Consider the following 26,537-nt stretch of genomic DNA (forward strand, 5'->3'; position numbering starts at 1 on the left):
ACAGGGCAGAGGTAGAAATCACACCCCCAAGCCTGGAGTCAGTTTGAGACCAATAACACAAATCTTACATGGATTGGCACTTATCTGAAAGACATTCATGACCAAAAACCGAATAGTGAATTGGACTTCATTATGGCTTATGGACTGCATTGTATGTCATGAGTCTACACTAAATAAATAAATAAATAAATAAACAACCAAGCAATCAACCGACCGATTATCAAACAACTAACCAATCAATCAACCAATCAATCAAAATAAATAAGAAACTCTTAAATGAGTGAGACAGATTTAAATGGTTTGTCTGTAGTTTAGTTCATTTTGTTGAGTTAATTGCTCTATTATTTCCCCTAGTTGACAAAGAGATCTTAAGCATTATTCGTCAACCTCTAATTAATTCGTAAAGCATTATTTCCGTTATAAAGGCACCAGACTGTTACACACAGCTCTATCTGCTGCTGGGTAGAGAAGCATACATAATGATCTTAACCGTGATCACGTGACTCTGTCTCGGCCAATCGCGTGCTCTTGTTTGTAGCGTCTCATGCCTGTGGGGTAGCTGCAGTACAGAGAGTGTGTTCAGCTGAACAGATAGATACAAACCCTGCTGTACCGGTGAGCTGGAGATTGTTTTCTGTCCTTTTTTTTTTATTATTAACAGTCACTATAAACAAAGCACTTTTTGTTGTAATTTAATTCCTCTTTCTCTCGTTTTCCTCCACAAACGAATGCTAACGAAACAGCTGCATGCTAACGTTAGCTAATTAGCATTCTCTTCACTGTTAGCCTTCACCGCTAGCTCCTGGCCTGTCTTTGTTCCACTCGTGTGTGGTTTGCAGTGAAGCTTATATACTGCGTTGTACCACTCAAAAACGTAATCGGCTTCACGTTTCGTGTCATTGATGCAAAATAATTTTAAAATATTTATTTTGTTTGCTAGTGCTTTGTTAGGACTCCTGTTTCCGGCGGTTTATCAGCTCCGCCGGAAACACTCGCTTAGCAGCACTATAGGTGAATAAATTAATCCCAGTATGAGCATTTAATGCACGTCTGATTCCCTTCACTCGAGTTTGTCCTTTACTTAATTTGGAGCTCTGTGGCCTTACTGTGTTAATCAGTTTTGCCCTGATGTGCAGATTAGCTTTGTGAAAATGGCCGCTTGCGTCCAAATCAGTTACTCATGAACATGCTTTACTCATGAACATGCTTTGCTTCAGCAGAGTGTTTGATCTGGAGCAGGAAACTAAAGCAACGTACAGTTTTACCGAAATCTGCTTACTTTCCATTTTCTATTTCAAGATCATTTAAAATCGTGAGGTTTTCTTCAATAAGGCCAAAATTGCCCAGACGCCAAAAATGCATCATGGAGGGCAGTAAATAGAGAGCAGGTGAAATAGTGTATTAGCAGCGTTGTAGTTTGTTGATGGAGAGGAATAGACGATTTAAAAAAAAAAATGGAAAGGTCTCCCAACCAATAGGACAAAAAACCACATTGGTCAGAATAGTGCATTGGTATCAACAGTAAAATAGTCAGACTAGGGGGAAAAAAGGGGAAAATAGACAAGCAGGAAACTTAACAGGTGGTCAAACAGAATAATCTCACTAAAGTATTCTGTTGTAAATTTAATGCAAGTTTTTTTTTTTGTTTTTTTTTTAAGAAATGGTTTAGCAAAGCTCTCATTTTTTTTAAAAGAATAAGGCTGTTTCTCAATTCTAAGACGGGACTTGCAGTCTCATGGAGGCTGGGCTTTCCAGGCTGCACAGAAGCAATGGGTCAGACTTCTGTCATCTGCTATTATTTTGCCTTAATGATTTCTGGGACTTCTTGTGGTTTGGTGCACTCAAGGTTGCATCTTATCCATCCTCAATATCAGGAACACCTCTGAGTAATTTCATGACTCCTTGGGACTTGAGGTTTTTGAGTATTGGAATTGAGCTTTGGTGGTGGATGATGGCATAAAACCACTACACCAAGATGCAAGCTAACGTAAGAATGCAGATTGAGAAACTGCTCAAGTCCTTTATGCAACGCTAAATTGTCATGCATGTGCAGTTTGCAGTTAAATTTCTTTAAAGGAAAATAGAATATGTAGTACATAGAATGGTGTTTCAAGGTTACATAAGCCTTATTTCTTTCTAGACCAGGCTGAAGATTGTTGCTGTTTATTATAACTTAAACACAACTTCATCGCATAAACTAGCTAATCGGAGCCAGCACGGTGGTGAAAATACATGTTTACAAATTGAGGAGACCAAACTTAAAAAACATGCATCTTTTATTTATCAGTGTTTATTAAGTCTGAGTCAGATAAGAAATACTGCTGATTAGAGTTTATTTTCCTGTCATCACAGCTTTCCCATTTAAACCTACTTTATTTATGGCATTACCCATTTAGACTCAGAAAAACATATCAAGCAGTCAAGCTTCTCTATTCTCACATCTTCAAACGGGGTAACAGCTGAGAGATAAACAGGATCTCAGAGCTTCTAAATACTGCTTAATTTTGTGAAGTATAGGGTCTATGCACAATTTTAGTAAAGACACGAGTGACCATAAAAAACAGCATGATAGGTCCTCACATCGCCATTGAAATCCAGACAGTGTTTACAAGTTTAAATTTATCCTCACAAAAAATTACACAGGAAATATTTGTGATTAACATACTATGTAATTATACCATGATAAGATAAAAATTAATTGTATCACCATTCACACATCTGGGATTTCAGACGTGAATCACCTTGATGCTGTACTGTAAAAATAAAAAAAGCATACTTTTAATAATTCATGTTATTCATATGGCAGACACGTTTTATAGGATCTCTTATTCAAGAACAGTTTAGTAACTGGCTACATGTTAAAAACCTTCCAGACAGAAGACCAGGACTCTTAATGGTTGAGACATTATTCGATTTTTACATGTGATACCCCACGTGCTGTATTTTCTTAATGTGAGTGCAACTGTTATGTAATGATAGGCCATATAAGTTTTTAAGTGTTTGTATTGAAATCTTAATGTCATGGTCAGTTGCCAGTATAATTCTGTTTTTGGATTTAGATGGATTCTAGCTGAACTGAACACTGGAGGCTCTTTTATTTTGTTGCCCGAAACACATGGTTCAAACATACAGTATTAGCTTAGTGTCAGTAAAGCCTATATGAGGCCAGTAGCATACACCAGACATTCTGTACATAGTTGATACACCAAACTTTGACTGAAGCATTTCAGTCCACTCTAGCTGTTATTTTGGTGAGTTATACATGCGTCTGTGTGTCGTTCTACACGTTTCGTGCTTTCCTTCTTTTTTTTTTCTTTCTTTTCTTTTCTCCCTCCAGGTAAATGGGTTTTCAGTATCTGTTTTTAATTTATGGCCAAATGATGCACAACACTGACCAATGCTGAAGTTATACTCCTGCCTAAACACATTATATAACCCTTTGGTTCAAAGCAGGTAAATTATTTAAAAGAATTTAGCACCATCTGAGGATCATTAATGCTAATAACATCTCTCATAAGCAGATGTCCATGTCTTTATGGCAATGATTGAATCAACTTTCTTCTTCTCTGAAAAAAATACAGCTGTTTGTACACTTCCAGTAACTCAATTTGGGCAACCTTTTTCCATTTGCTTATTATTATTATTATTATTATTATTATTATTATTATTATTATTATTATTATTATTATTATTATTTTTAGAGTTTTTATTACACTTCCCATATTTTTTTTTGTTGCTATATTTTTAATCAAGTGGTAAACAGAGGGGGGAAAACATTCCTCATCAGGCCATTAACAGAATTGCAGGCTATTTTTACCCTGTATTGCTGCGCTGTCTCTGTGTAAGGTGTGACGAAAGCAGTGGCGTTGTTAGAGAGATGTGCTGCAGAGTGCCATGCAGGCTGAGTCACTCGGTGATCCAGTAGATCTTCCGAGCCTGCTCTCATCCTGCTTTCCTCAAACGCCACTGAAGCTGCTTGTGTCTGTGAGGAGTCCTTTGAATATATGTGAGGCGATTGTCTTCTGACTGTAGGCTGATTGAAAAAAGGATGATAAATGAAGGAAATTTCTATTCAGTGTTTAGTGGTGCTTGAGGTTTCTCTCGCTATGCTTTCAGCTTCTCTGTATTTGTTTACACTCTGATGATTGAACAGAAGTACACTATACATTTTGGATATAATGTTGTTCGTTTGCACCTCATTGTAATGCATTAATCTTTTACCTTTCCTTTTCAGACGAGAGCAACCTTTCCAGCTGCCTGCACTGAGATTAACACTGCCATTTCCAAACTGAAGGAACTTAGAGTTTCAGCTATGGTAAAAGTCAATTCTGCTGTGATGTCTCTCTCTGTCTGTCTCTCTGTCTCTCTATCTATCTAAAGCTGGTAAGCTGGCTAATGAATTAGAAAACTCTAAAATTAAAAAGTAAGTTACTTGCACCAAATATATGGCCAAAATTTCCATATTTCTAATTTCCACCAAATCCATATTTCTTTCCCCTTCCCAGCCTCCTCCTCTTCGTCATCGCTCCATGCGTATCTTTGTGAACGATGACCGCCACGTTATGGCCAAGCATTCTGCTATCTACCCCACACAAGAGGAGCTGGAGGCTGTGCAGAATATGGTCTCCCACACCGAGCGTGCCCTCAAGGCTGTGTCTGATTGGCTGGATGAGCAGGAGAGGGAATCTGTGAAATCAAATTCCATTAAGTCTGAAGGAGATGGAGATAAAGAGAGGTGAGTAGGGGAGAGAATTCTGGAAGATCATTGGGCTTATTGTTATTATATAACATGTATAAATATGCCTTGCATATTGAAAATCTAGCATGTGCTTAGTTTGTTTTACTTTTATAGGTTTCTTCAAATATGATGTGTTTAATGCACTGCTACCATCTATGTTTGTATTCCAGTGAGCCCAAATCACCAGAGCAGCCCACACGATCCCTGCGTGGTGTGATGAGGGTGGGTCTGGTGGCCAAAGGCCTGCTGCTGAAGGGGGATTTGGATCTGGAGTTAGTGCTGCTCTGTAAGGACAAACCCACAGCCACACTGCTAAAGAAAGTGGCCGAGAACCTCAGTGTGCAGCTCAAGGTAGGACCTCCTAAATAAGTCTTAAACAAAATAACACGATGTGTGTTGTCTTCTCCATGGTGCAAATCCTTTTTGCTTATCTGCTTCCAGCTCATCACCGAGGATAAGTATGAGGTGTTGCAGTTTAACCGTGACGCTTGCATCATGATCAAAAGCAGCAAGCAGCCCACTCTTAATCTCACCATTCACCTAACGTCACCTGTTGTCAGAGAGGAGGCGGAGAAGCAGGCCGCCGGAGGTATGTTTACCCTTTTCCGAGACATGAAATCGCAAAGAATTACCGTCCCCTCCATGCCAGCAAATACAAATAGACTGGAATAAGAGCGAGCGAGAGAAGCTAAATAGATATTGTTTATTGGGCCTTCAATGGAGCTAGGGGATGTTGTGTGGCACAGACATGTTATGAAGGCTTGTTTATATCTACTTAGAGCCTCATAGTTCCATGTAATGTACATTTTTTGATGGCCCAATACACAGTAATTAATTAGAGGAGAACAAACAGTAAAGAAAAGAGAGAGGGGAAAAACATGGTCCACTCCCTTTCGAGTGAAACAAGGGTTCAATGAAGGCTTACTGAGAATTAAGAAAGAAATCACAAACCTAGTTGTTTGCATGTGTATATATGCTGAGAAAGAAATGGAACAGTTTGCATTGCAGCAAAAATGAGCAGCGAGGATTACCGAAAAAACTCTGGTTGCTAGAACCAGTAGTGATGTGTTGACGGTGCCATTCTCTCATTAAAGAAGGGAAAGGGGTTATAGATAACGCTAGGGCCATCTGACTCCGTGCTATAGCCACTAGTTTAAGTTGGGAAATTTCCGAATTTACCCTGGACGACAATGATAAAAGTAACTTGCTGGATCTGATCTGTTACTGGTAAGGTGGAGAGGATCTCGAGGTCACAGCATTGCGATAGTTCACATGCCGAGATGTGAGAACATGTATTAGAATAACTACAGTAGTAAGAAACCGGTAGACTTATTAAACTTTAAAGCCTAGCCCTATCTATGATCCCACTTTTAGCCAAGCCTGATTTAAGGCCTGAGAAGCCATCAGTTTTGCTGCAGTGTGGACTTGTTTTTTTTGTGCATCTCACTACTTCTTACTGTGGTTCAAAATCTGATTCTCTCTGTCAAGCCTTCTAGTTTGTCAATTTTAGGGACGCTGGACCTTTGACCAACTGGACGCACTCTGTCTCAGAAGGGGCAAGGCAGCAACCTCAGAAAAAAAAAAAAAAGAAGGGGATGGAGGAGGAGGGGTTCTGCCCCCCATGGTACATAGATGCACTCAGCCATCTCTAACTTCACTGAGGCATTACATTATGATTTCAATCAAACGCCACAAAACCCCCTAAACACAAACCTTCTCCCATGTACACCGCTGCTTTCCTCACTGGGAGTCATGGGGTGGAAGTAGCCACCTAGATTGGGGAAATACAACAAGCCCATAATCTCTTCATGCAGTAGGAAACTGTTTTATTTTGTTCACTAGCATAGGGAGGGGTTTGTTTTAGTTGTTCCCAGTGGGGGAGGTTCCCCTCCACTTCTCCCCTCGCTGCCTCCTCCCCCTGGCCATGAGACAGAAAAAAAACCCCTTGGTCAAACTGTACCTTGTCTTCTTATTCCACCCGCCAATAGAAACGCTATCAGTCAACGATCCCCCGGATGTACTGGACAGGCAGAAATGCCTGGCTGCCTTGGCGTCTCTTCGCCACGCCAAGTGGTTCCAGGTTTGCATCTTGTCTTTATTTGTATTTTATCTATTAGTCGAGTTTTTTTTTTTTGTTTGTTTGTTTTTTTGTTTCATGTTGTGAACACATTGTTTTGGTGTGGATATTTATCAGACTTCGTTTCCCCTCACATTTGTTGCTCGATGGGTTTTTAAAAAAAAAAACTTGACGCTTTAATTTCAATACCTAATCAAATTAATTTATATTGATGTGTCGGTGTCCAGATAATTGGTGTATGATACCACATCCTAACTCTCTCATGTTTGAGCATTCCCAGAATTGCAGCTTTTTTTTAGTTTTACATCAAATGGTTTGTATTTTTCTTTTACAGAAGTCTTATTTCTGTTGCCGATTTTACATTTGCACTTTAGCGGATGCAATATTTCCGTTAATCTAAATTTCTCACCCGACTTCCATTGCTTTTAATACAAATTATTTGTAGGACAGGAGTTACTCGTAAAGTGCCAATTCAATGCTGTCATGTTATTGCTAGCATAAATGGCTTGCTTAGATGTTTGGTATAGTGAGAGCTTTAGCTCCGTTTTCCTGCAGTTTTGATACCTCTTTGTTTTACAGTAACTCAGCTGTCCTCCACGCCATGTTTGTTGTATCCATTCCTGTACCCGAAAAGGAAATATTGCACCTTAGCATAAATTTGGTGTAGCCAATGCTCTTGTAATATTTTTGTTGGAATCATGAAATAAGGGAATTTTTTTTTCTTGTTGAAAATGAATTCTAATTTCCACACTAATTTTCAAATCGGCAGGCAAGTTTATCTCCTGTTATTTGAGCTCAGTGGCATAATCTGCTATTTTGATTATAATTTTCCGTACAAGTGGCTTGTGTGTTAAAGCATCTAATAATTTTGTCCTTAACACCCGTAACTTCACCACACAACAATGGCATCTAGGCCGTGTCTCAGATCTTGTGTTGTCGTCTAGTTTCGGATAACGTGTGTGAAATCCACATTCCCCTGCTTGTGTGTCTAGGCCAGGGCCAATGGTTTGCGCTCGTGTGTGATTGTCATCCGGATCCTGAGGGATCTCTGCACTCGTGTTCCCACTTGGGCTCCGCTTAAAGGATGGGTGAGTATCGATGGCAACCTGTTCGACAATTCTATTACAATGCAAAACATCTTCCATGATATCATTCTTGAAGTTTAACGTTGTGGATATGAGATTATTTTTAAACTTTACTTTAGCACTTCAAAAGCTCATTTTACATACATTGTACAAAACATAGCTGTGGGCCGTTATCTACATTGTTTAGCTAACATTCAATTTAGTTCTGAGGTTGGTGGCTGATGTGAGCCGTTGTAATTATACAAGCAAATTTGATGCGTTCTAAATCCCAAATGATCTCTGGCTATAAGCATTTGTGGATCAATTTGAAACACTGCACTAAATCCTGACTTTCCTCCTTATCTTCCCCTTAAGCCTCTTGAGCTTTTGTGTGAGAAATCAATTGGCACAGTTAACCGTCCAATGGGAGCAGGGGAAGCTCTTCGAAGAGTTCTGGAGTGTTTGGCTTCTGGTATCCTGATGGCAGGTAATTAACTGACCACTTCCTTCTCCTTCACAATAATGGATCACATTTCTTGTAGGTTTTTAACTCCATGTTGGTTCACTGAACAGATGGTTCCGGCATCTCTGATCCCTGCGAGAAAGAGCCTACCGATGCCATCGGCCACATGGACGTCCAACAGCGAGAGGACATCACTCAGAGTGCTCAGGTAATTTATTAATACATGTTTGGAGAAACAGTTTGTGCATGTTATGTGAATTAAAGGATTTTGTCTTGCCCATATTTTTGGATTTATAGCATGCACTGCGGCTTTCTGCTTTTGGGCAACTGCACAAAGTACTTGGAATGGACCCTCTTCCCTCTAAAATGCCCCGAAAACCTAAGAGTGAAACCCCCATTGACTACACAGGTTCGCATAGTGGTCCTCAGAAATAAATAATTCAGTATGAAATGTTTAGTCTATTGTTTCAGCAGTACAGATTTACAGTACATTTTCTTGTCCTAATAGTTCAGATTCCTCCGAGCACAACCTATGCTCCTCCTATGAAGCGGCCTATTGAGGAGGAGGAAGGTAGTGAAGACAAGAGCCCTAACAAGAAGAAGAAGAAACTTCAAAAGAAATGTAATTTTGCAGTAATTGTTCTGCAGTATAATAACGCCAGCTTTTGGTTTGCGAAACAAAGATTTAAAACTGATGTTTACCACCATTTTGCAGCCCCAGATGAAAAGTCAGAACCCCCTCAGGCTATGAATGCTCTGATGCGTCTAAACCAGTTAAAGCCGGGGCTCCAGTATAAGCTCATTTCTCAGACCGGCCCTGTTCATGTGCCGGTCTTCACCATGGCCGTGGACGTCGACGGCAAGACCTTCGAAGCATCTGGTCCCTCTAAACGCACTGCCAAACTCCATGTAGCAGTTAAGGTGTGTTCCATCTTTTCATTGTTGTAGAGAAACACCAGTTAAAACTTGCAGTTAAAGTTTCAACAATTGATGTCATTTTTCTTGCACTGCAGCAATTTTCCACTGAGGGTTTGTAGACAAGATTTGTATTTTTTTTCCCCTCTCCTGAACCTGATAAAACAGCAATTTGCTGTTTACGGTAATGCATTAGAGCTGATTGTCACGATCTTTGTCTTAAATCAAAAACCCTCACAGCACATTTTAAAAATCTTGACTAATTTAGAAAATCCAGGAGGTGGGTACACAGAACAGATATGTCAGTAGGTTTGAGTTTTTTACTCTTAAACCTACTGACTCTAATAGGAAAAGCATTAGTTCTCAATACTTCAGTGAACTAGTAGCAGTTATGGATTATGACTCTACACAAACATTATTAACCCACAGATATTTTTGTGGTAGGTTTTGCAAGACATGGGGCTTCCCACAGGGGTGGAACAAAAGGTTGCTGAACCAGTAAAAGCAGAGGTGGTGGTGACTCCTGTTGCTGAGACCGAGGTGAAGCCTTTAGTCCCACCAGCTGAAACAGAGGCTACACTCAGTGTGACCACAACCTCTGAGGCTGCTGAAATCACTGAGGTAATGGCTGGGAAACGGTAATGGCTACACTCTAAAATATAAGGAAATATTGAGCTAAATAAAAATAATTCTTAATAATTAATTTGACGTACACACTTTAGCTCCTTTTTTTGGGGGGGGGGCTCAATGTTTATTATCTGAAAGTCTACGTTTGTCTTTTGTGTTTTTTCAGAGTGTACGGCATCAGGGCCCCATTTTGACGAAACATGGCAAGAACCCTGTGATGGAGCTCAATGAGAAACGCAGAGGCCTCAAATATGAGCTCATCTCTGAGACGGGTGGCAGCCACGACAAACGCTTTGTCATGGAGGTAAGTTTTTCATTTAACACGAGCACATTCATTGTCCCAGGTCAATGCCGTTTTTTCCTTATGACAGAACCTTTATGGTTAATGATGGAGCACAACATTTAATTCCATTTGACTTAATAAGCTTTCTTCTCTCCTTCCTAATGTAATTGCTCATATGTATCGTTTTCTTTATATATCTATTGATTTGATGGCAGGTTGCAATGGGATTTATGTACTGAACTACTTTTGTCATAGTTTGCGATGCGTGTCTACTCCTCTCTTGTTTATTCTGCAGGTAGAAATAGATGGACAGAAGTTCCAGGGATCAGGATCTAATAAGAAGGTGGCAAAGGCATTTGCAGCTCTGTCTGCTCTGGAGAAACTCTTCCCAGATGGATCCAACTCTGAGGCAGCCAAGAAGAAGAAATCAATGGTAACCCAAATTCTATCTCTAAATTCTCTATTCCTAATGTAACTGCTGAACTCTCAGAAGGTTGTAATGTGGAAGAGGAGACGCTCCATACCCGATTTGGCTGGAGTCTGGTAGTGCATGAAGCACTTCTGGGGTGATATGGCTCAGGGTTTTGACAGTAAACAGTTAAATTGCACGTAAACATTTCGGCCACTTAATACCTGCTATGATATTTACTTAGACATCTTTATAGTTATTTTAGCTAAATAGATTCTTTGGATAAAATACATGCTCTGTCTAAAAGCATTTTACTCAAGTCTTTGATTAGGTCAACATTTATATTGTAATAAAAGCAGCTCTAATTAATTTCATCATAGCTGGTTGTAGAAACCGGTATTAAAATGAACTTAATACTGTATAGACTGATTTGTGGGCCTTTTGTTGTTTTATCTGCTTTCCAAACAAGCTTTGTCTCCATATATAAGCGTATTTGGGAAGTGTTTGTCTGTGTTTCTGAATTCGTTTTAATGTTTGTCTGAAATTTCTGTGCACCTTGACTCGTAGTAGTGTTGCTCTTTTTTGCTCTTATCCTCATCATTTTATTGCCTCTCCCCCACCTCAGCACCCTCCTGGGTTTGGAATGATGAGCGGACCGCCGGCTGATCCTGCAGCCAATCCCAGAGGAAGAGGACGAGGGCGGGGTAGAGGTCGGGGGAGAGGGTTTAATAATGGCGGAGGATATAATCAAGGTACAAAACTTGTAGTTCTGTTACTTTTATTGGATATGTTACTTGTGGGATGTGGTAGCTCAGCGGTTAAGGTGTTGGACTATGGGTTCAAATCCAAGGTCCACTAAGCTGCTAATGCTGGGCCCCTGAGCAAGGCCCTTAACAGTCAATTGCTCAGTTGTATAAATTGAAACAAAATGCAAGTCACTCTGGATAATGGGGTCTGCTAAATACCAGAAAGGTAAACCTATGATTTGACTATAATTGTTAGGGGTTTAAGGTTTAGAAATATTGATGAACAGCCTCTGGGTAACTTGGAAGGTTTATTTCCATCTGAAGAAATGTTTAGCTTTCATTAGATTGTATTGGGTCATGTTGACATGATGGTCAATTGCTCAGTTTATTTAAATATAAATGTCAGATTGTTCATAAGGTCACTTTAGGGAGATAGCTTGAATGATGTGTTTAAATTTGCCTTTTTCAGGTGGATATGGAAGTTATGGATATGGGAACAATGCTAACTCTGGCTACAGTGAGTACTACTCCGTTTCACCCTGGATTTATTGACCTCCCTTTTTCTACCCTTTGTTACTTTTATGGAATGTTTTTGAGAAGCGCATGAATCACATTGCAGACTTGGATTTGTCTTTTTTTTTCCCTTACATTGTCATTTTTCTTACATTGTCATTTAGTATCATTTTTTTTAAACATTTTATGGTATTTAAGCAAATCATTTCAGCAGTATGTTTGTATCAGTGTTCTGTATTTTTTGGTTACTGCATATTCAAATTGTCAAATGTGTGTGGACTGAAAGATGGCGTGTTGAATGTTGACATTACTCTGCTTTAAGCTTTGTGGGATTTTTTTTATTTATTTATGTTTTCCCCTCTGTGGAAAATGACTAGCAATTTTAACAAGTGTCCTATGGTGACGAGCAGCTAAAACTATGTTGTAGCAAATGTGAAAATATACCGATGGATTAAAAAACTGTAATGTTGCCATTTTTATGCCAGCAAAAGTGTCTGTTTCTCTGCTCTTTCACACCACAGACTCTGGTGTCTACCTTTTGTTAATTAACATCACCGTAAGCCACACACAAATAAAGGGGGTATCTTGTTTTACGGCAGCTTAAATGTCAGTCCATGGCATGAACTCTGTACTTGTACATCCAAAAACATTTGTAACCATCACTGGATTCTACTGGGACTGAGCTACTGCTGCTTCCTGCAAAAACAGGAACACAGTGGCACTTGGATTACAATTTCAAGTCATAAACCAGCAACTGGATAAGATGGACAGGCTTCTCTCTTGATTAATATGGGTGCAACATTGAAATTGCTGATTTTGTAACTGTGTCACGATAACGGTCACATAATGTGAATTTTTATTTCAGTGTAATGATGTATTATGAAGACTTAATGTACCATGCTGTAAAAATGTTAACTGTGTTGTATGTTTCTCCCTTATCATTTTTGTCCTAATAAAACATACACTTTAAGCTATGTTTATATATTTAATAATTGTGATGTTGCAACATTTTTCATTCATTTTTGTTGTACTGAATGATTTTTGTATTTATTTATTTTTTATCTTGAAGGTCTTTTAAATTTGATTTGACTTGTTTGTTTTCTAACAATGAGCACTGCTAAGCTGAGATGGTTTTATTCTTGATCACCTAATTGTTTTTTTTATAAAGACTGGGCTATAGTGTTCACTTTTTTATTTTTGTTGGCCTGTTTTAAAACAACAGATTGATCATAGTGTATTTATCTTGAACTGCAAAAGCTGATTGTTTTAATATGAGGAATCTTTAGAAAATTTCGGAAAATGCTCTACTGGCTCCTCGTTGAAAGTAAATATGAACGATCACGTTTAGAATCAAGGAAATCTCCGTTAATGATTTATTTGATTATCGTCTGTTTTGTGTTTGCATTCCCCTATGACTTAAAAGACTCGATTTTTGTTCTGCCAAGAAGATTGGCATGTTTTAGAGGGTGGATTATATTTCTAACTTAATCGATTTACATACTATGCTAAAAGGAGAGTCGCAGTTTATGTACTAGCCAGTAGTGCTAGAAGTAAGTATTAGACGTACTTGAATCATGCTGACGTGATGTCACGGTTTTAACTTGCACTGCTCGTTCCTGTTCAGATTACTACAATAATGGTGGAGCTAATGGAGGATCTTCAGGGATGGTCCCTGGAGCAGGTCCAGCAGTCAATGCTTCAACAGGAGGTCCTCCAGGAACAGGTGGCTTTCCCTCATATTACCAGGATGACGGTGGTTACTCCACTCCAGGTGCAGCAGGCAAGAACCCTGGGAAGAAGATGCCAATGCACCAGGGAACTAAACCTCCTGGCACAGGAGCAGCTCCTGGAACATACCAGAATCCCCCAGGCTCAGGGCAAAGCTCCTATGGCCAGTATGGACAAGGCTACGGCCAGGGCAAAAAGAACTTTGGTCAAACTCAAGGTGGAGCCTCAGGTGGAGGTTACGGCAACTACAGCACAGCTTACCCATCCCAGGTGACAGGGGGTCCAGGGTCTCAGGACTACAGCTATGAGGGTAGGTTATTTTTATTTTTTTTTAGTTTGTTCATTTCAAATTACTTAGTATTTATTTATCGATTATGGTAAAACGTGTCACTCACCAACAGCAGAATTTCCATAAGACCGGTTACTTTATTTCCCCCTCATATTTCATTCCACACACATTTGTTCCCAGTTCCATAATTATTCCATATGTTTGCTAATAATAGAGGTGATGCTTTTAAATAATTAAATGTCACTTTCCCCAGAACTAAAAGACATTGTCTGTTTTCTGAAGGTTTCGGCAACCCATCAAACTACAGTGCACAAGGAGCCAATCAGAGCTATGGGGCCAATCCAGGACAATACCACGATCCTGGCGTGGGCTATGGGCGTGGAGACGGCAACATGAACTACCAGTACAGATAGACTGAACCTGACTCTCACATGCTAATGGTCACCATTGCAGTTTTTGCTTGTCCACCTTTTCCAAAGTAGCAGCAACAGATTTGTACTTGAACTGTTCTCACTGACACCTTAGTAGTTCTACGAACTTAGGAAAAGAAGTGCTAGTGTTTTTGCAAGTTTTGTGGTGGTGTGTTCTATGTTCTGTTCAGTATGTGCTTCTTTTTTTCTCCCTCCTTCTTTCTCTTCATTCTTTGTTAGATGAAAGAGCCACCACAGTCACATGCAAGTTTGTGAATTTGAATCAGCATTTCCCTTTTTTCATCTTTTTGATTTTTTTTTTTAATTAAGATTATTTAACAAAAAAGTTTTGTTTTAGCCCCGTACTTATTAAATTTTTGAATATAAATGTTTATTTCCCAGTCACTGTAGACATTTATTACAAGGTCCTTTTATTACAGTTGCTTTGGATAACGTTGTGAAGTGTAAATTCAGCTTGCAATTGCTGTAATTTTGCTTTGAGGAAATTCTATTTTTAGGAACAATGTGTAAATGTATGTTGTAAGTACTCCTCATTTTGGAAGGAAAGAATTTGTCATGTCACTGGACTGTCTGGCATTTGTGTTCTTAATATGATAATCTCACACTTTGCTTGTCCTCACTTTCAACTACAGCTATTAACTCTAAGCTATTTACCTGTCCTGAAAGCTTAACATGGTAAGGAAAAACGTCAATAAGGCAGGAAAAAAACTCATCAGAGCGTACAAAATAGGTGTTTGCAACTGTATATATTTCTTTTTTCCTGATCCTGAAGGACTTCTGCCCAAGCCTGCATTTTCCTGCAGGATGTTCGGCTAATACAGCCTGTTCCTGCAGCACAAAATGGTCAGGTGTGGTTAGTATCTACAATGGATAACCAGTGAACCAACAACATGATCATGAGCACCTGAGGCTTATTGATGCATGTGAGGAGTGATGGCTAGTCTGTTGGCAGAAGAATTTTATTACTGAGAATTATTGAAAAGTGTCAGAACTTGCAGTGTAGCATCAGCTGAATGCACCAACTATGGGTATGTAAGTATCAGAACTGGACCATGGAGCCATGGAAGAAGGTGGCCTGGTCTGATCATTTTATTTTATTCAATATGCCAAGATGCATTATGGGAAAGATGCTATATCACTTCATTTAGACTGAAAACACGTTTGATGGAAACGGACATCTTTAAACATTTAGTTAAAGGTAATTTTAAGACCTTATGATGATACTGCATTAAGACTCAGTACCGATGCTGTAAATGCCTGCTGTTCTATATGTTATCTTCGTGATAAATAGAAGTGTTCAACTTTTCTAAGGTTTAAAAAACAGACAAATAATTAAAGAAATTACTAAACAAACCCAAAACACAAATGTGGCCTAAACCATTTTACCTATTTATTTTTAATTTATTTTTAAAAATGTTTATTTAAACAACCTTTATCATAAACATATTATACATAGCATAGGCATATGCATTGTAATACATAGAAAGAGAAAATATTTTCTTATTGTAATTTATTTCAGTAATAATATAATATTGGTTCTACAAAGTGGTTGTTTTGGTGGTTTTGTTTAATTTGTTGGAAAATATTTCTTTCTTATTAAGTTGAAAGCATCTAGTGGGTGTAGTAAAGCTACTACTTTATAGCACTGTATGAAATTACAAGACTGCTTTCCTACAAGTGCTTTTTAACATTAAAATCTTGAAGTCACGATAAAAACAATAATGTTTGTTTTCGAACGTTCAGGACTGCGATACTACAATAATGATCTTTGCACCAAGAACGTGTGCTTACTTTTCTTTTACATCACGAGCTTAGATAAGTTTATGCATCTAGAAACATCCATATTTATTTGTTAGTGTGGTTGGATTTCAATCAGTAGTGAGTTTACATTTACATTTCTATTATTTAGCAGACCCTCTTATCCAGAGTGACTTACAATGTATTTCAATTTACACAATTGAGCAATAGAGGGTTAAAGCCCTTGTTCAGGGGCCCAGCAGTGGCAGCTTAGTGGACCTGGGATTCAAACTCATGACCGTCTGATCAGTAGTCCAACACTTGATCCAATAGGCTACCACATCCCCATCGGTAGGACTTGAAAGGAGAATAATGTACAAAAAGTGTCAACTTCAGGCGATCAGATCAGACACGGCCATGATGTTTGAATATTTTATAAACATTTCATAATTCATGAACATCATGACACCTGCTCATGCTAGACATCAGTGATCCAGCAGAGACGTTTCTATAGATTTTTATGCCGGCTCGTACTGATGATTATATTTAGATTATATACATTTTTCTGATCTTGTAAAGATAGTCTATAGTATCTGAAAATCAGTTTGGAGAAGTCTAACATTTAAAACATTTCTAGACTTGTGTGCCATTTTCCTTAAGACTGTTTCAGATTTCTAATAACATAATAGAAAATAAAATATAATACATTCTTCTTTTTCTTCTTCTTCTTCTTTTTCTTCTTATTGCTTTTTCCATTTTTTCATCTGTGTTAATTTCACTTATACCACTAATAGACAGCAGGGGGCAGTGCAGCTCAATCTTCATGAACTCTTCAGACCCAGACAGACACATTTTTAAAAGTATGTTTACACACATCTGGATCTGGATCAAAAACAGCTGGTGTATTGTTAAAATACTTAAAATACTTAAACCAGTGTCAAGATTTGTAAACATGGTTAACTAGATTTAATTTAATATGTTTGACACTGTTCGGTCACAGGTAGCACAAAGGGCAGAGTATCTCCATCAACTGCTTTATTCCTGTCAGAGTTGGAGTGGATTCAGAGCTATTTCCAGAAATACTTGGCACAAGGTGGAAGGATTTACCCCAGATGAGATCACAAGGCACTGTGCATTCACATCTATGGGCAATTTAGTGTATCTAATCCACATAGCTGCAGATTTGTTGAAGGGGTAAATCACTGACATGGACAGGCCATGTGAAACACGTAGACAGTAACCTAAGCTGTTAGAGATGAAAGCATGTTTTAGGAGATTCAAGATGAGCCAAAAACAGACTATTAATTATATATTAATTCAAAAAGCCATTCATTCTACATTCAAAATGCCATTTTTTTTTAATTTGCAAAGAGGCAGGTAATTTAGGTAAATTAGTTTTAAATGTATTACTTTTTCAGCAGTTGTAACAGGGGTTAAAAAAAATCAGAACAGACCATGTTAGATAACTGCAGAACTACTGCACATCACTGCCATCAAAGTATTTTCCATACTTTTTAATTCTTGGAAGGATTACCTAATGTGTGTGTGTCTGTGTGTGTGTGTGATTAATACATCTGACGCTGATACATAAAACAAAAAAGGAACATGACATAATTTAGTACATTCCATAGCTTTTATAAGATTTTGATTACTTTTCAGGTCACATAATTAGGGAAACAAACCAGGCAATAAATACAGACATAAGAACATCTCTCTATGAATACAATTCAAGTAAAAGCTCTGCCATTACTTCCAATGTAGCACAAACATTTTGTTAAGTTTCCCGATATCCATTTGAATGGAAGAATGCAGATATTTTTGGATTTTTAAGAAAAGAAAAAGATGCTTGTATTGTTTTTAATCCTTTATATGTCCCGAATCCAGTCAAGTGTCATTTGTTCTGTCATGGATTTTATAAACCGTGTAGGATTTTAACTTTTAAAGTATTTTGAAAGCAGGTATTCTGCAAACCTACACTGTTATGCTATTAGAAGCTGTGTGCCCTTGACATGCCCTCTTTGATACAGTAAACCATAATGTATGTTCATTAAACAAAATTATTCCACAATATCACCACAATAACTTATATTCAATATAAGTTATTGTGGTGAGGAAGCAATAGGGGACTAAAATGTTGGCACATTTTGAATTACCACGTATATTTATCCAAAGTGATTTATTAGAGCAATTGTAAATGAAGCATCTCTCTCAGTCCTTCGATTGCACTCTGTATACAAAAGTTTTTGTATATTCTTCCATCGTCTACGCCGACAGCGGGTCCTCCGTATCCACCCTTTTCTTTTCATTCTCTCTCTTAGATCTGTTTGATGGTGTTTTTTTTCTCTGAGCTCTGAGATTGTAAGGAGCTGATCTCCCAGCGCCGGAAAGTGCTGCCTCTCATATCATTCTGGCCAGTTGTGAGCTGATAGATCTTTCTGAGCACCGCTCGCCGCAGCAAGATGTAAACCCATGGGTCCAGGATCTGGTTACATGAGGCCAGACGTACTCCCGTCACCATCAGGTTGTTATAGTACATCTTTTCCTCGTTGTCGTCACTTTGGCCATTTGTGACTGACATCAAGCCAAAGATCTGCAACAACAGAATATAACAGTGCTCATTAGGCTGCGACAAACAGGTTTGGCCTGGATAAAATTTAACGATAAGCCATGCGATTGTTGTTAAATAGCAAAGTTAAGTTAAATAGCAGTGGATGTACTATTACCCAAATCTTAAAACTGTTTTAGAAATGATTTAAGTATACTCATTACTACTAAACTATTAGCAATTCTAAATATTTTTTTTAACACAAATTCCCCAAGCATACATGGAACCTGTAGATATATATCTAGTTAGTTACAGGTTTGATAATGAATAAACAAAAATCCCTTTTCTTTTATATTTAAAAAAGACCAGTCATTATTAAATGCATTAATTTCAAAACATCTGAACATACATTGAGTAGGCAAGAACTTCATCTTAATGTTCACATCAACCAGAAAGAAGTAAAAAAAAAAAAAAAAAGCTCAGTGATCGTGGCATGGGTGTTGGGGCCAGTCAGGCTGTTTTGAATATTTCAGTAATTGCTGATCTCCTGGGATTTTCACACAACAGTCTCCAGAGTTTACAGAGAATGGTGTGAAAACAAAAAACAACTGAGAGCGGAAATGCCTCGTTGATTATAAAGGACAGAAGAGAATGGTTAAAGCCAACAGGAAGGCCACAGTAACTCAAATAACTGGCCGCAGTGAGTGTGGGATCGGTCTGTACAGTGGGCTCAGATTTACAGGAACTAAATATCTGAAGATTGGATCATCTGTCTAGCTTTGGTAAGTTTATACCAAGTGTAGCCTCAGATTTCTGTTCCTGGCTGACAGGAGTGGAACTCTGTTGTTTTCCCTGCATGACTGGCTGATTGGATAATTGAATGAACGCACAAGTGTTCTTAATAGAACGGGATGCGAGTGTATATAGCATTAAGATGGAAAAAAATATTTTGTTCCAATCGTGATTGTGAAAATACCCCCAAAAAAACTCAAGTACACTATATGGCCAAAAGTTTTTAGATGACATCCATATGCGCGTGTTGAACATCCTATTCCAGATTTAGTTCCTTCTATGGTGTTACAATATGCTCTGATCTTCTGAGACAGGCTTTCCACTAGATTTTGGTGTGTGGATGTAGGGTTGTGTCCATTTAACCACAAGGGTGTTAATGAGGATGGGTAAGACGTTTTTAGGCTGATGGTATCTGTGTCCTAGTGAACAAGTGTTCTTCATGTATTCATTTATCGAGACTTCAAAGCACTTTTGTACGTCGCTCTGGATAAGTACATTTAAATTTAAATGTAAATGTAAGAAGGATGGGGACACAGTGAGTGAGTAATCCAGTGCATCCCACTCAGTGTCTTTATGGAGCTCGCTTTGTGCACAGGACTATTGTCATGCTGGAGCAGGTTCGAGCCTCTTTGTTCCTCTTAGTGAAGGGGAAAAAAGTAAAGCTACACAGTACAGAACCAGTCTGTATGTTAGTAGGTTTGTGGCAAACATTTGGGAAAGAACCAATATGGGTATGATAGTCAGGGTTCCACAAAATCTTTGGCCATATAGTGTAAGTGGATCAAAACATGAGGATTCATTTACAACCCGGATTCCAGAAATGTTTTTAAATTTGAATAAACTGAAAATTTAAAGACTTACATGAGCCAATATTTTATTCACAATAGAACACAGGATGTTTAAACAGAGAAATTTTACACTTTTATCCACTAAACGAGCCAAAGACCTTTATTTGATGCCTGTGGTCTTCGGGCCCTCAGCCGATACTGTATCACTCATTGGCATGATTGTGTCAATGACATTACCACTCCACATGACATGGACAATGACATGACACCTCCACTGTCGGTAAACACAATCCGCCGTGCCGTCTGCAGATGCCAACTAAAGCTCTATCATGCAAAAAGGTATGTGAACATGGTCCAGAAGCACCGTCGTGTCCTGTGGGCCAAGGCTTATTTTAAATGGACTGGTTTAAAGTGGAAAAGTGTTCTAATGACAGACGAGTTCAAATTTAACATTTTTGTTGGAAATCACGGACGCCGTGTCCTCCATGCTAAAGAGGAGTGAGATATTCCTGCGTGTTATGAGTGTTCAGTTCAAAAGTCAGCATCTCTGATGGTATGGAATGATATAAGTGCATATGGTCTGAAAGTGCATATGGCTGCTGAATTTGCTGCTTGCAGTCCAGGTCTTTCAGCTATAGAGAACATTTGGCGCATCATAAAACGAAAAATACGCCAAAGACGACCACAAACTATTCAGCAGCTGGAAAGCTACAGTATATCAGGCAAGAATGGGACCAAAACACAAGAAACTCTCAACCTTTAAACTGTTTTGAAAAGAAGAGAAGATGCTACACCATGTAAACATGCCCCCGTCCCAACTATTTTGAGACCTGTAGCAGGCATCAAATTTGAAATGAGATCATTTAGTGGATAAAAGTATAAAATCTCTCAGTTTAAACATTTACGTTATCTATTCGGTGTTCTACTGTGAATGAAAATATTGCCTCATGTGTTTTGAAAATCTTTTAGATTTCATTTTATTCAAATTAAAAAAAAATGTCCCAACATTTCCAGAATTCGTGGCTGTGAGCCTCAAGCAGTGAAACAAAACCTTCATACTAAATTATCGTTCACAAGAAATGCGAGGAAAGGGCTAACTAGTGTTTTAAAAACAAACACATTTGCGGGAAAAGAACCCTTATGACTCAGTATTTCCTGACCTGCACATTTTAGTATTTTCACTGCTCAAGCACAAACATTTTAAATGAAAGAAAGTCTTGTTAGCTAGCTGAGATCAGGGAGGTGTGTTGGAAGCAGAAAAAAAGAAAACAAAATGTACAGTGTAGCTGAACAGGATTAGTACACACTCCCAAGGGCCACTTTTCAATTCAAAATAGACTTGGCAACAACAGACTGAAATAATATATTAGTCATAGTTGCAAACTTAGTCTCTGATTTGTCCATGATTATAAATATTTTATGCCACTCAGGAGAACATCTACTGCAGTACAGCCAAGCAAAAGACACAGGTGTCTTATTAGTGGTAAATCCTTCAAATCCGATGCACAGTCAGTGTGATGAGTCACATGCATTCCACCATGGTGTGTTGTAATCAGTAACTAGAAATAGATATTCATGCATTCATCTTCAGTAATTGCTTTACACACACACACACACACACACACACACACACACACACACACACACACACACACACACACACACACACACACACACGTATTAGCATTGCCAATCTGGATATCTTTCCTGTGCCACAGTGCTGCCTGGAAGTAGATATTTATTATCATAATAATATCAGACTCATATGTGTATGGTTTTAAAGGTTTATTTAAATGTTCAGTTTTACACTCCAATCTTAAATAGGATAACCAAATTTCCAGATATATCAGTATATCCAGATATTATATTTATATCAAGGCGGCTGTTTATATTTAACATGTTTAAGTTTCAAGTTCCATCGGTTCAGTAACCTTGGTTCCAGTAATGCCAAGTAAACCTCCTGTTATGTCACACCATCTGTTTCCTAGAACCTATTTTTACAATTTAGAGCACTGAGTGATATTGAAGACATTACATTCTGAAATAGTTCTCAATTTAAGCATCTTCTGCAATGTTTACGTGGCAAACGATTTTCTTTCAACAACTTTAAATCTCAGATATTGTGTATAAACAGATTAAATTGGAATTTTTCATATCAGATATGGGCCAAATCCCAATGAGGTTCTAAATCTGGATCATGTCAGATATCTGATCAATTGACTCACATCTAAATTTCTTGTTAATTCTGAATTTATTGCCATTGTTACGCTACTTTTTTGGCTTGGCCAAAATTCATCATTTGGTAGCTATGATGTAGCTATGAATCATATGGGGCAGTCAGTGGAATCCAGATTAAATTAACTGCATTATTATTATTATTATTATTATTATTATTATTATTATTATTATTATTATTATTATTATTTTATTATTCAGGGAGACACAAATATATATACAAAAAAAAAAAAAAAGCCGTCAGGTGTGTATAGAAATCTGGCTATCATGGCAGAGCAAGAGTACAGTTTGTCCTGGCTTCACTTTCAGCATAAGTTAAAATACAATGATGATAATAAAGATAATAATTGCACTGCAAACAACTGAATCACATGTTCTTTCTATAATGATATAATGAGGGGTAATGATGTAAACAATGGAATCTGTTATAGGTCAGGTTTTGTGCAAATCTAAATGCAGTCTATGTTCTCTGTATTTTGTTTAGAATTTTTGTCCTGCATAAATACAGATGTATATTTTGAATGAAATTACATTTTTCTGGTTTTAAGTATAAGCATGGTCATATAAATGCAAATATTTAATATGTTTAATACACTGTAGACTGCTGAGAATATAGATTACATATGTCAAGATCTACTCAGACTTACCAGTAGGGGGAACCAGCAAATACAGGAAGTGATCATGATTCCCAGGAGCTGTGCCACCATCTCTATGTCATGCGAGTTTGCAGTCCTGCGGTGGCATTTCCTTCTGCGCAGGCGTGCTCGCACCAGGGTGATGCCGCTAATCGTGTTGCACACAAAGGACATGGCCAACGAGCCCAATCCAAGTGCAGAGAATAACAGTAGGAAGGCTAAATCTGTGTCCTTTGTTTTCCCTAATACCCTTATAAAACACCAGGTACCTGGGTGCTGATAGGTGTACTCTCCCAGCCTCACAGCAGGCAGCAAGGCCACAGAAAGTGCCGCCAGCCAGATTAGCACCAAGGCTATCTTGGTGCGAGTCCCTGAGACAAGACGAGAATGAAGAAGTGGCTGTGTGACACCCAGGCATCGCTCTGCTGCCATGGCGCTGCCCAGAAAAAGTGGACACAGGCCGAAGAAGACCATACTGCCACCTAGGAACTGGCAGGTGGCATCTGAATGGGTGGGAGAACTTGTCCATACACTGTTCGAGTAGAGGTGTAGTACTACAGCACCAGGGATGATATGACCAGCCAAGTCTGTGGCCACCAGTGAGCTGGCGAAGAGAAGAAAGGTAGCCTTGGAGTGTCTGCGCAGACGTGCATATGCCTTAGCCAAAATGAAAAGTGCTATGATATTTGACAGGACACCCAAGGTCATGGAAAGGCCAGGGACAGCAGGGCTATTGGCCGATCTATTTGTCCGGTTGCCAGTTTGACCCACGGCTGCCACATCCACCACATTCTGGGTCTGATTGGAGAAGGGTGTTATGGTGCTGGGCCCCGAGAAGTTGAAATGATGCAGGGATAACATCTCCACAATGAGAGACTACAGATGAAGCTCAAGGAAAAACACAGCTAGAGAGCAATAAGAAAGGCAGAAGATCAACACACTGTCCCACAACTATTGTTTGATATTAGTTGATTTATTAAGATTAGTTAATTCAGAATATATAACTTTAATACAAGGTGTATAGTCATACATTTTTAATGAAAATACTAGTTATGCTGTGCTTTAAAACGTATGTGTAGGGTTATATAAAACTAGCCAACCAAGATACTGTGTCGTAAACAACTATATATATATATTGTGTGCACAGTGTATTACTAAGTAGGAAACAACTGCAAACCCGAAATCATTTGAATACTTTTCACATTTATGAATGATCATGTATGTCTACAAGTCAAGTTTTTTTTCCTTAATGATTCATTTTTTCCTCAAGCATATTAAATGTACTAAATACATCTAGATGAATAAAATTGCTTAAAATGATTAATAAAGAATTAAACGTAAAAGTTATTCTTGGAAGTGATATTTTCACACATCAATGATATCAAGGGCTACAATTTAAGTGAACACGTTCCAATGGGCTAAAGACCTTCTGACCAAAACATACTTGTCAGAATAGTGTATTGTAATTCACTGAAACATAGCCATTTAAGGCAACTTTAGGGATCTCGAGATTAATTTCCTAAAAGAAGGTTTCACAAACCCTTATTGGGGTTGAGTGGGTCTCGGGGGAATATTAATGTGTGTTATATATTTAGGGAAAATCCATATTTGTTCCTTAAACACTGCACTTTTTGCTTCAAATCAGTGGCCCTTAAAACATACACAATTTTTTTCTAATAACTTTCTGTGCTGTAAGTAATAGCAGAGTTATTTGTATACGACATTCGATTTTTAATGTAATTCAAAGCCACTTTAAAAAAAAATAAAAAAGAATATATATTCAGCTTTGTTCCAAACTAACTCAGACTCTTTTGTGACTTCCTGTGCATGCATTTGGGCCATCAGTAAAAAATGCTGAACAAGTTTGAACACCTCAGTGTCTTGCAGAGGCGAATAACCCTGGACTCTCTGACATTACATGCACAATAACAGATCTGAATACTCGATGTGTCTTTGCAAACAGATGTCTGCATTGTTACAACTTTATTACTAGCAGGTAGAAGAGTGCACATAAGCAGTAAACCAACATGAACATCTCCTACCTTGAGTGCATGCAAGCAAGTCCAATACACTAATTAAATCAGAGTAATCATGTTCTTATTTGTCCTAGATATAGTTTTAGAATTAATAAATTGTCTGAAATGAGGGTGATTTGTTTAAAAGTGTAAATTTCGTTTGTCCATGATTTTGGGTCCTTTCTAATTTTGGTCTTCGTAGAAGAAAAATAGAGGTAACAAAACTGGATAAACAATGCATTGCTCAGACAGATGTGATGGATTAAGTGAAAAACCTACTAAAACCTACCATTTGAGTTTATCCCAACAAACATGAACTCCTTCCTTTTTGCAAAAACAACAACAACAAAAAAAGCAAAAAACAAAAAACAACAATTCAATGTCCAATTTCCTTTATTCCATTATAGAAAGTCCAGCATCTGGAAAAAACGGCGTTCGGAAACAAACGAAACATTTTCCTCTGTAAATTGGTCCTCATTTTCTTCAACAACGCGAGTGTCTTCTCCGGAGGGCTCGTGCTCCCGCCGTGCGCGCGCTCCACAACAAGCTGCGGCTTCAGGAGATCCGGCGCTTTTATAGTGAGCGCGTCAGAATCACACACAGTGCCGTTTTATATAACAGTGCTGTGTTACACGGTGTACAGCGACCGAATAACGAGAAACATCGTGCTTTTGTAGATAAACTATAATATCTGTTTTGCTTTTTCTCCGCCTTGTTTATTAGAACTGAGCGAATTAATCAACGTGTACAAACCGGTAGTATATAGTATCTTATACATCGTCATAATAAAGATATAGATAGATAGATAGATAGATAGATAGATAGATAGATAGATAGATAGATAGATAGATAGATAGATAGATAGATAGATAGATAGATAGATAGATAGATAGATGCTCAATATATTTCTAGGGTTGAGGTTGTGTTGAGTTACGATTGGGGTTAGGACTAGATTTGAGATTATTTGGGATTAGGATTAGATTTGAGATTATTTGGGATGAGAATTAGATTTGAGATTATTTGCGGTTATGATTAGATTTGAGATTAATTGGGGTTAAGATTAGATTTGAGATTATTTGGGATGAGAATTAGATTTGAGATTATCTGGGGTTAGGATTTGATTTGAGATTAATTGGGGTTAGGATTAGATTTAAGATTATATGGGGTTAGAATTAGATTTGAGGTTATTTGGGGTTAAGATTAGATTTGAGATTATTTGGGGTTAGGATTTGATTTGAGATTATTTGGGGTTAGGATTTGATTTGAGATTATTTGGGGATAGGATTCGATTTGGGATTAATTGGGGTTAGGATTAGGATTAGGATTAGAGCTGGGGTTAGGGTAAGGGTTGAGGTAGGGGCCACTGAAACCAACACTTGGCATGGGCTTGCCTAGTATCACACCAGGATAGGATATATACAGTATATAACCTCAGCTCTAAGAGGAAATGGTCTCTATACATTGATATGCAAAAAATTCCTCATATGAGGAAATTGGAATCTTGAAT

General features: G+C 38.1%; 2 protein-coding genes across 4 annotated transcripts; one reads left to right on the top strand and one right to left on the bottom strand.

Moving 5' to 3' along the window:
* The first annotated feature begins 460 nt into the window (after positions 1-460).
* Positions 461-14,902, top strand: ilf3b (interleukin enhancer binding factor 3b). 3 transcript variants are annotated; one of them, XM_047800589.1, is made up of 19 exons: positions 461-615; positions 4,235-4,315; positions 4,506-4,735; positions 4,909-5,089; positions 5,180-5,327; positions 6,727-6,818; positions 7,808-7,903; positions 8,255-8,366; positions 8,453-8,550; positions 8,640-8,751; positions 8,851-8,964; positions 9,058-9,263; positions 9,702-9,878; positions 10,051-10,188; positions 10,463-10,600; positions 11,202-11,328; positions 11,792-11,839; positions 13,460-13,873; positions 14,135-14,902. In XM_047800589.1, exons 2-19 carry the CDS (start codon positions 4,313-4,315, stop codon positions 14,263-14,265), a joined length of 2,565 nt encoding a protein of 854 aa, XP_047656545.1. In that variant the 5' UTR covers positions 461-615; positions 4,235-4,312; the 3' UTR covers positions 14,266-14,902. The 3 variants fall into 3 exon arrangements, with proteins under 3 accessions (XP_047656545.1, XP_047656544.1, XP_026997308.1); XM_047800588.1 differs by lacking the exon at positions 461-615 and adding an exon at positions 3,876-3,984; XM_027141507.2 differs by lacking the exon at positions 461-615 and adding an exon at positions 3,974-4,006.
* Positions 14,903-17,639: 2,737 nt separating this feature from the next.
* ptger1b (prostaglandin E receptor 1b (subtype EP1)) lies at positions 17,640-25,591 on the bottom strand. Its single transcript, XM_027141760.2, has 3 exons — positions 25,320-25,591; positions 23,028-23,920; positions 17,640-18,610 (listed from the first exon to the last, which is right to left on the bottom strand). Exons 2-3 carry the CDS (start codon positions 23,874-23,876, stop codon positions 18,335-18,337), a joined length of 1,125 nt encoding a protein of 374 aa, XP_026997561.2. The 5' UTR covers positions 23,877-23,920; positions 25,320-25,591; the 3' UTR covers positions 17,640-18,334.
* Between the last annotated feature and the right edge of the window lie 946 nt (positions 25,592-26,537).

This window comes from Tachysurus fulvidraco, chromosome 15 (genome assembly GCF_022655615.1).
Source record: "Tachysurus fulvidraco isolate hzauxx_2018 chromosome 15, HZAU_PFXX_2.0, whole genome shotgun sequence".
NCBI lineage: Eukaryota > Metazoa > Chordata > Actinopteri > Siluriformes > Bagridae > Tachysurus > Tachysurus fulvidraco.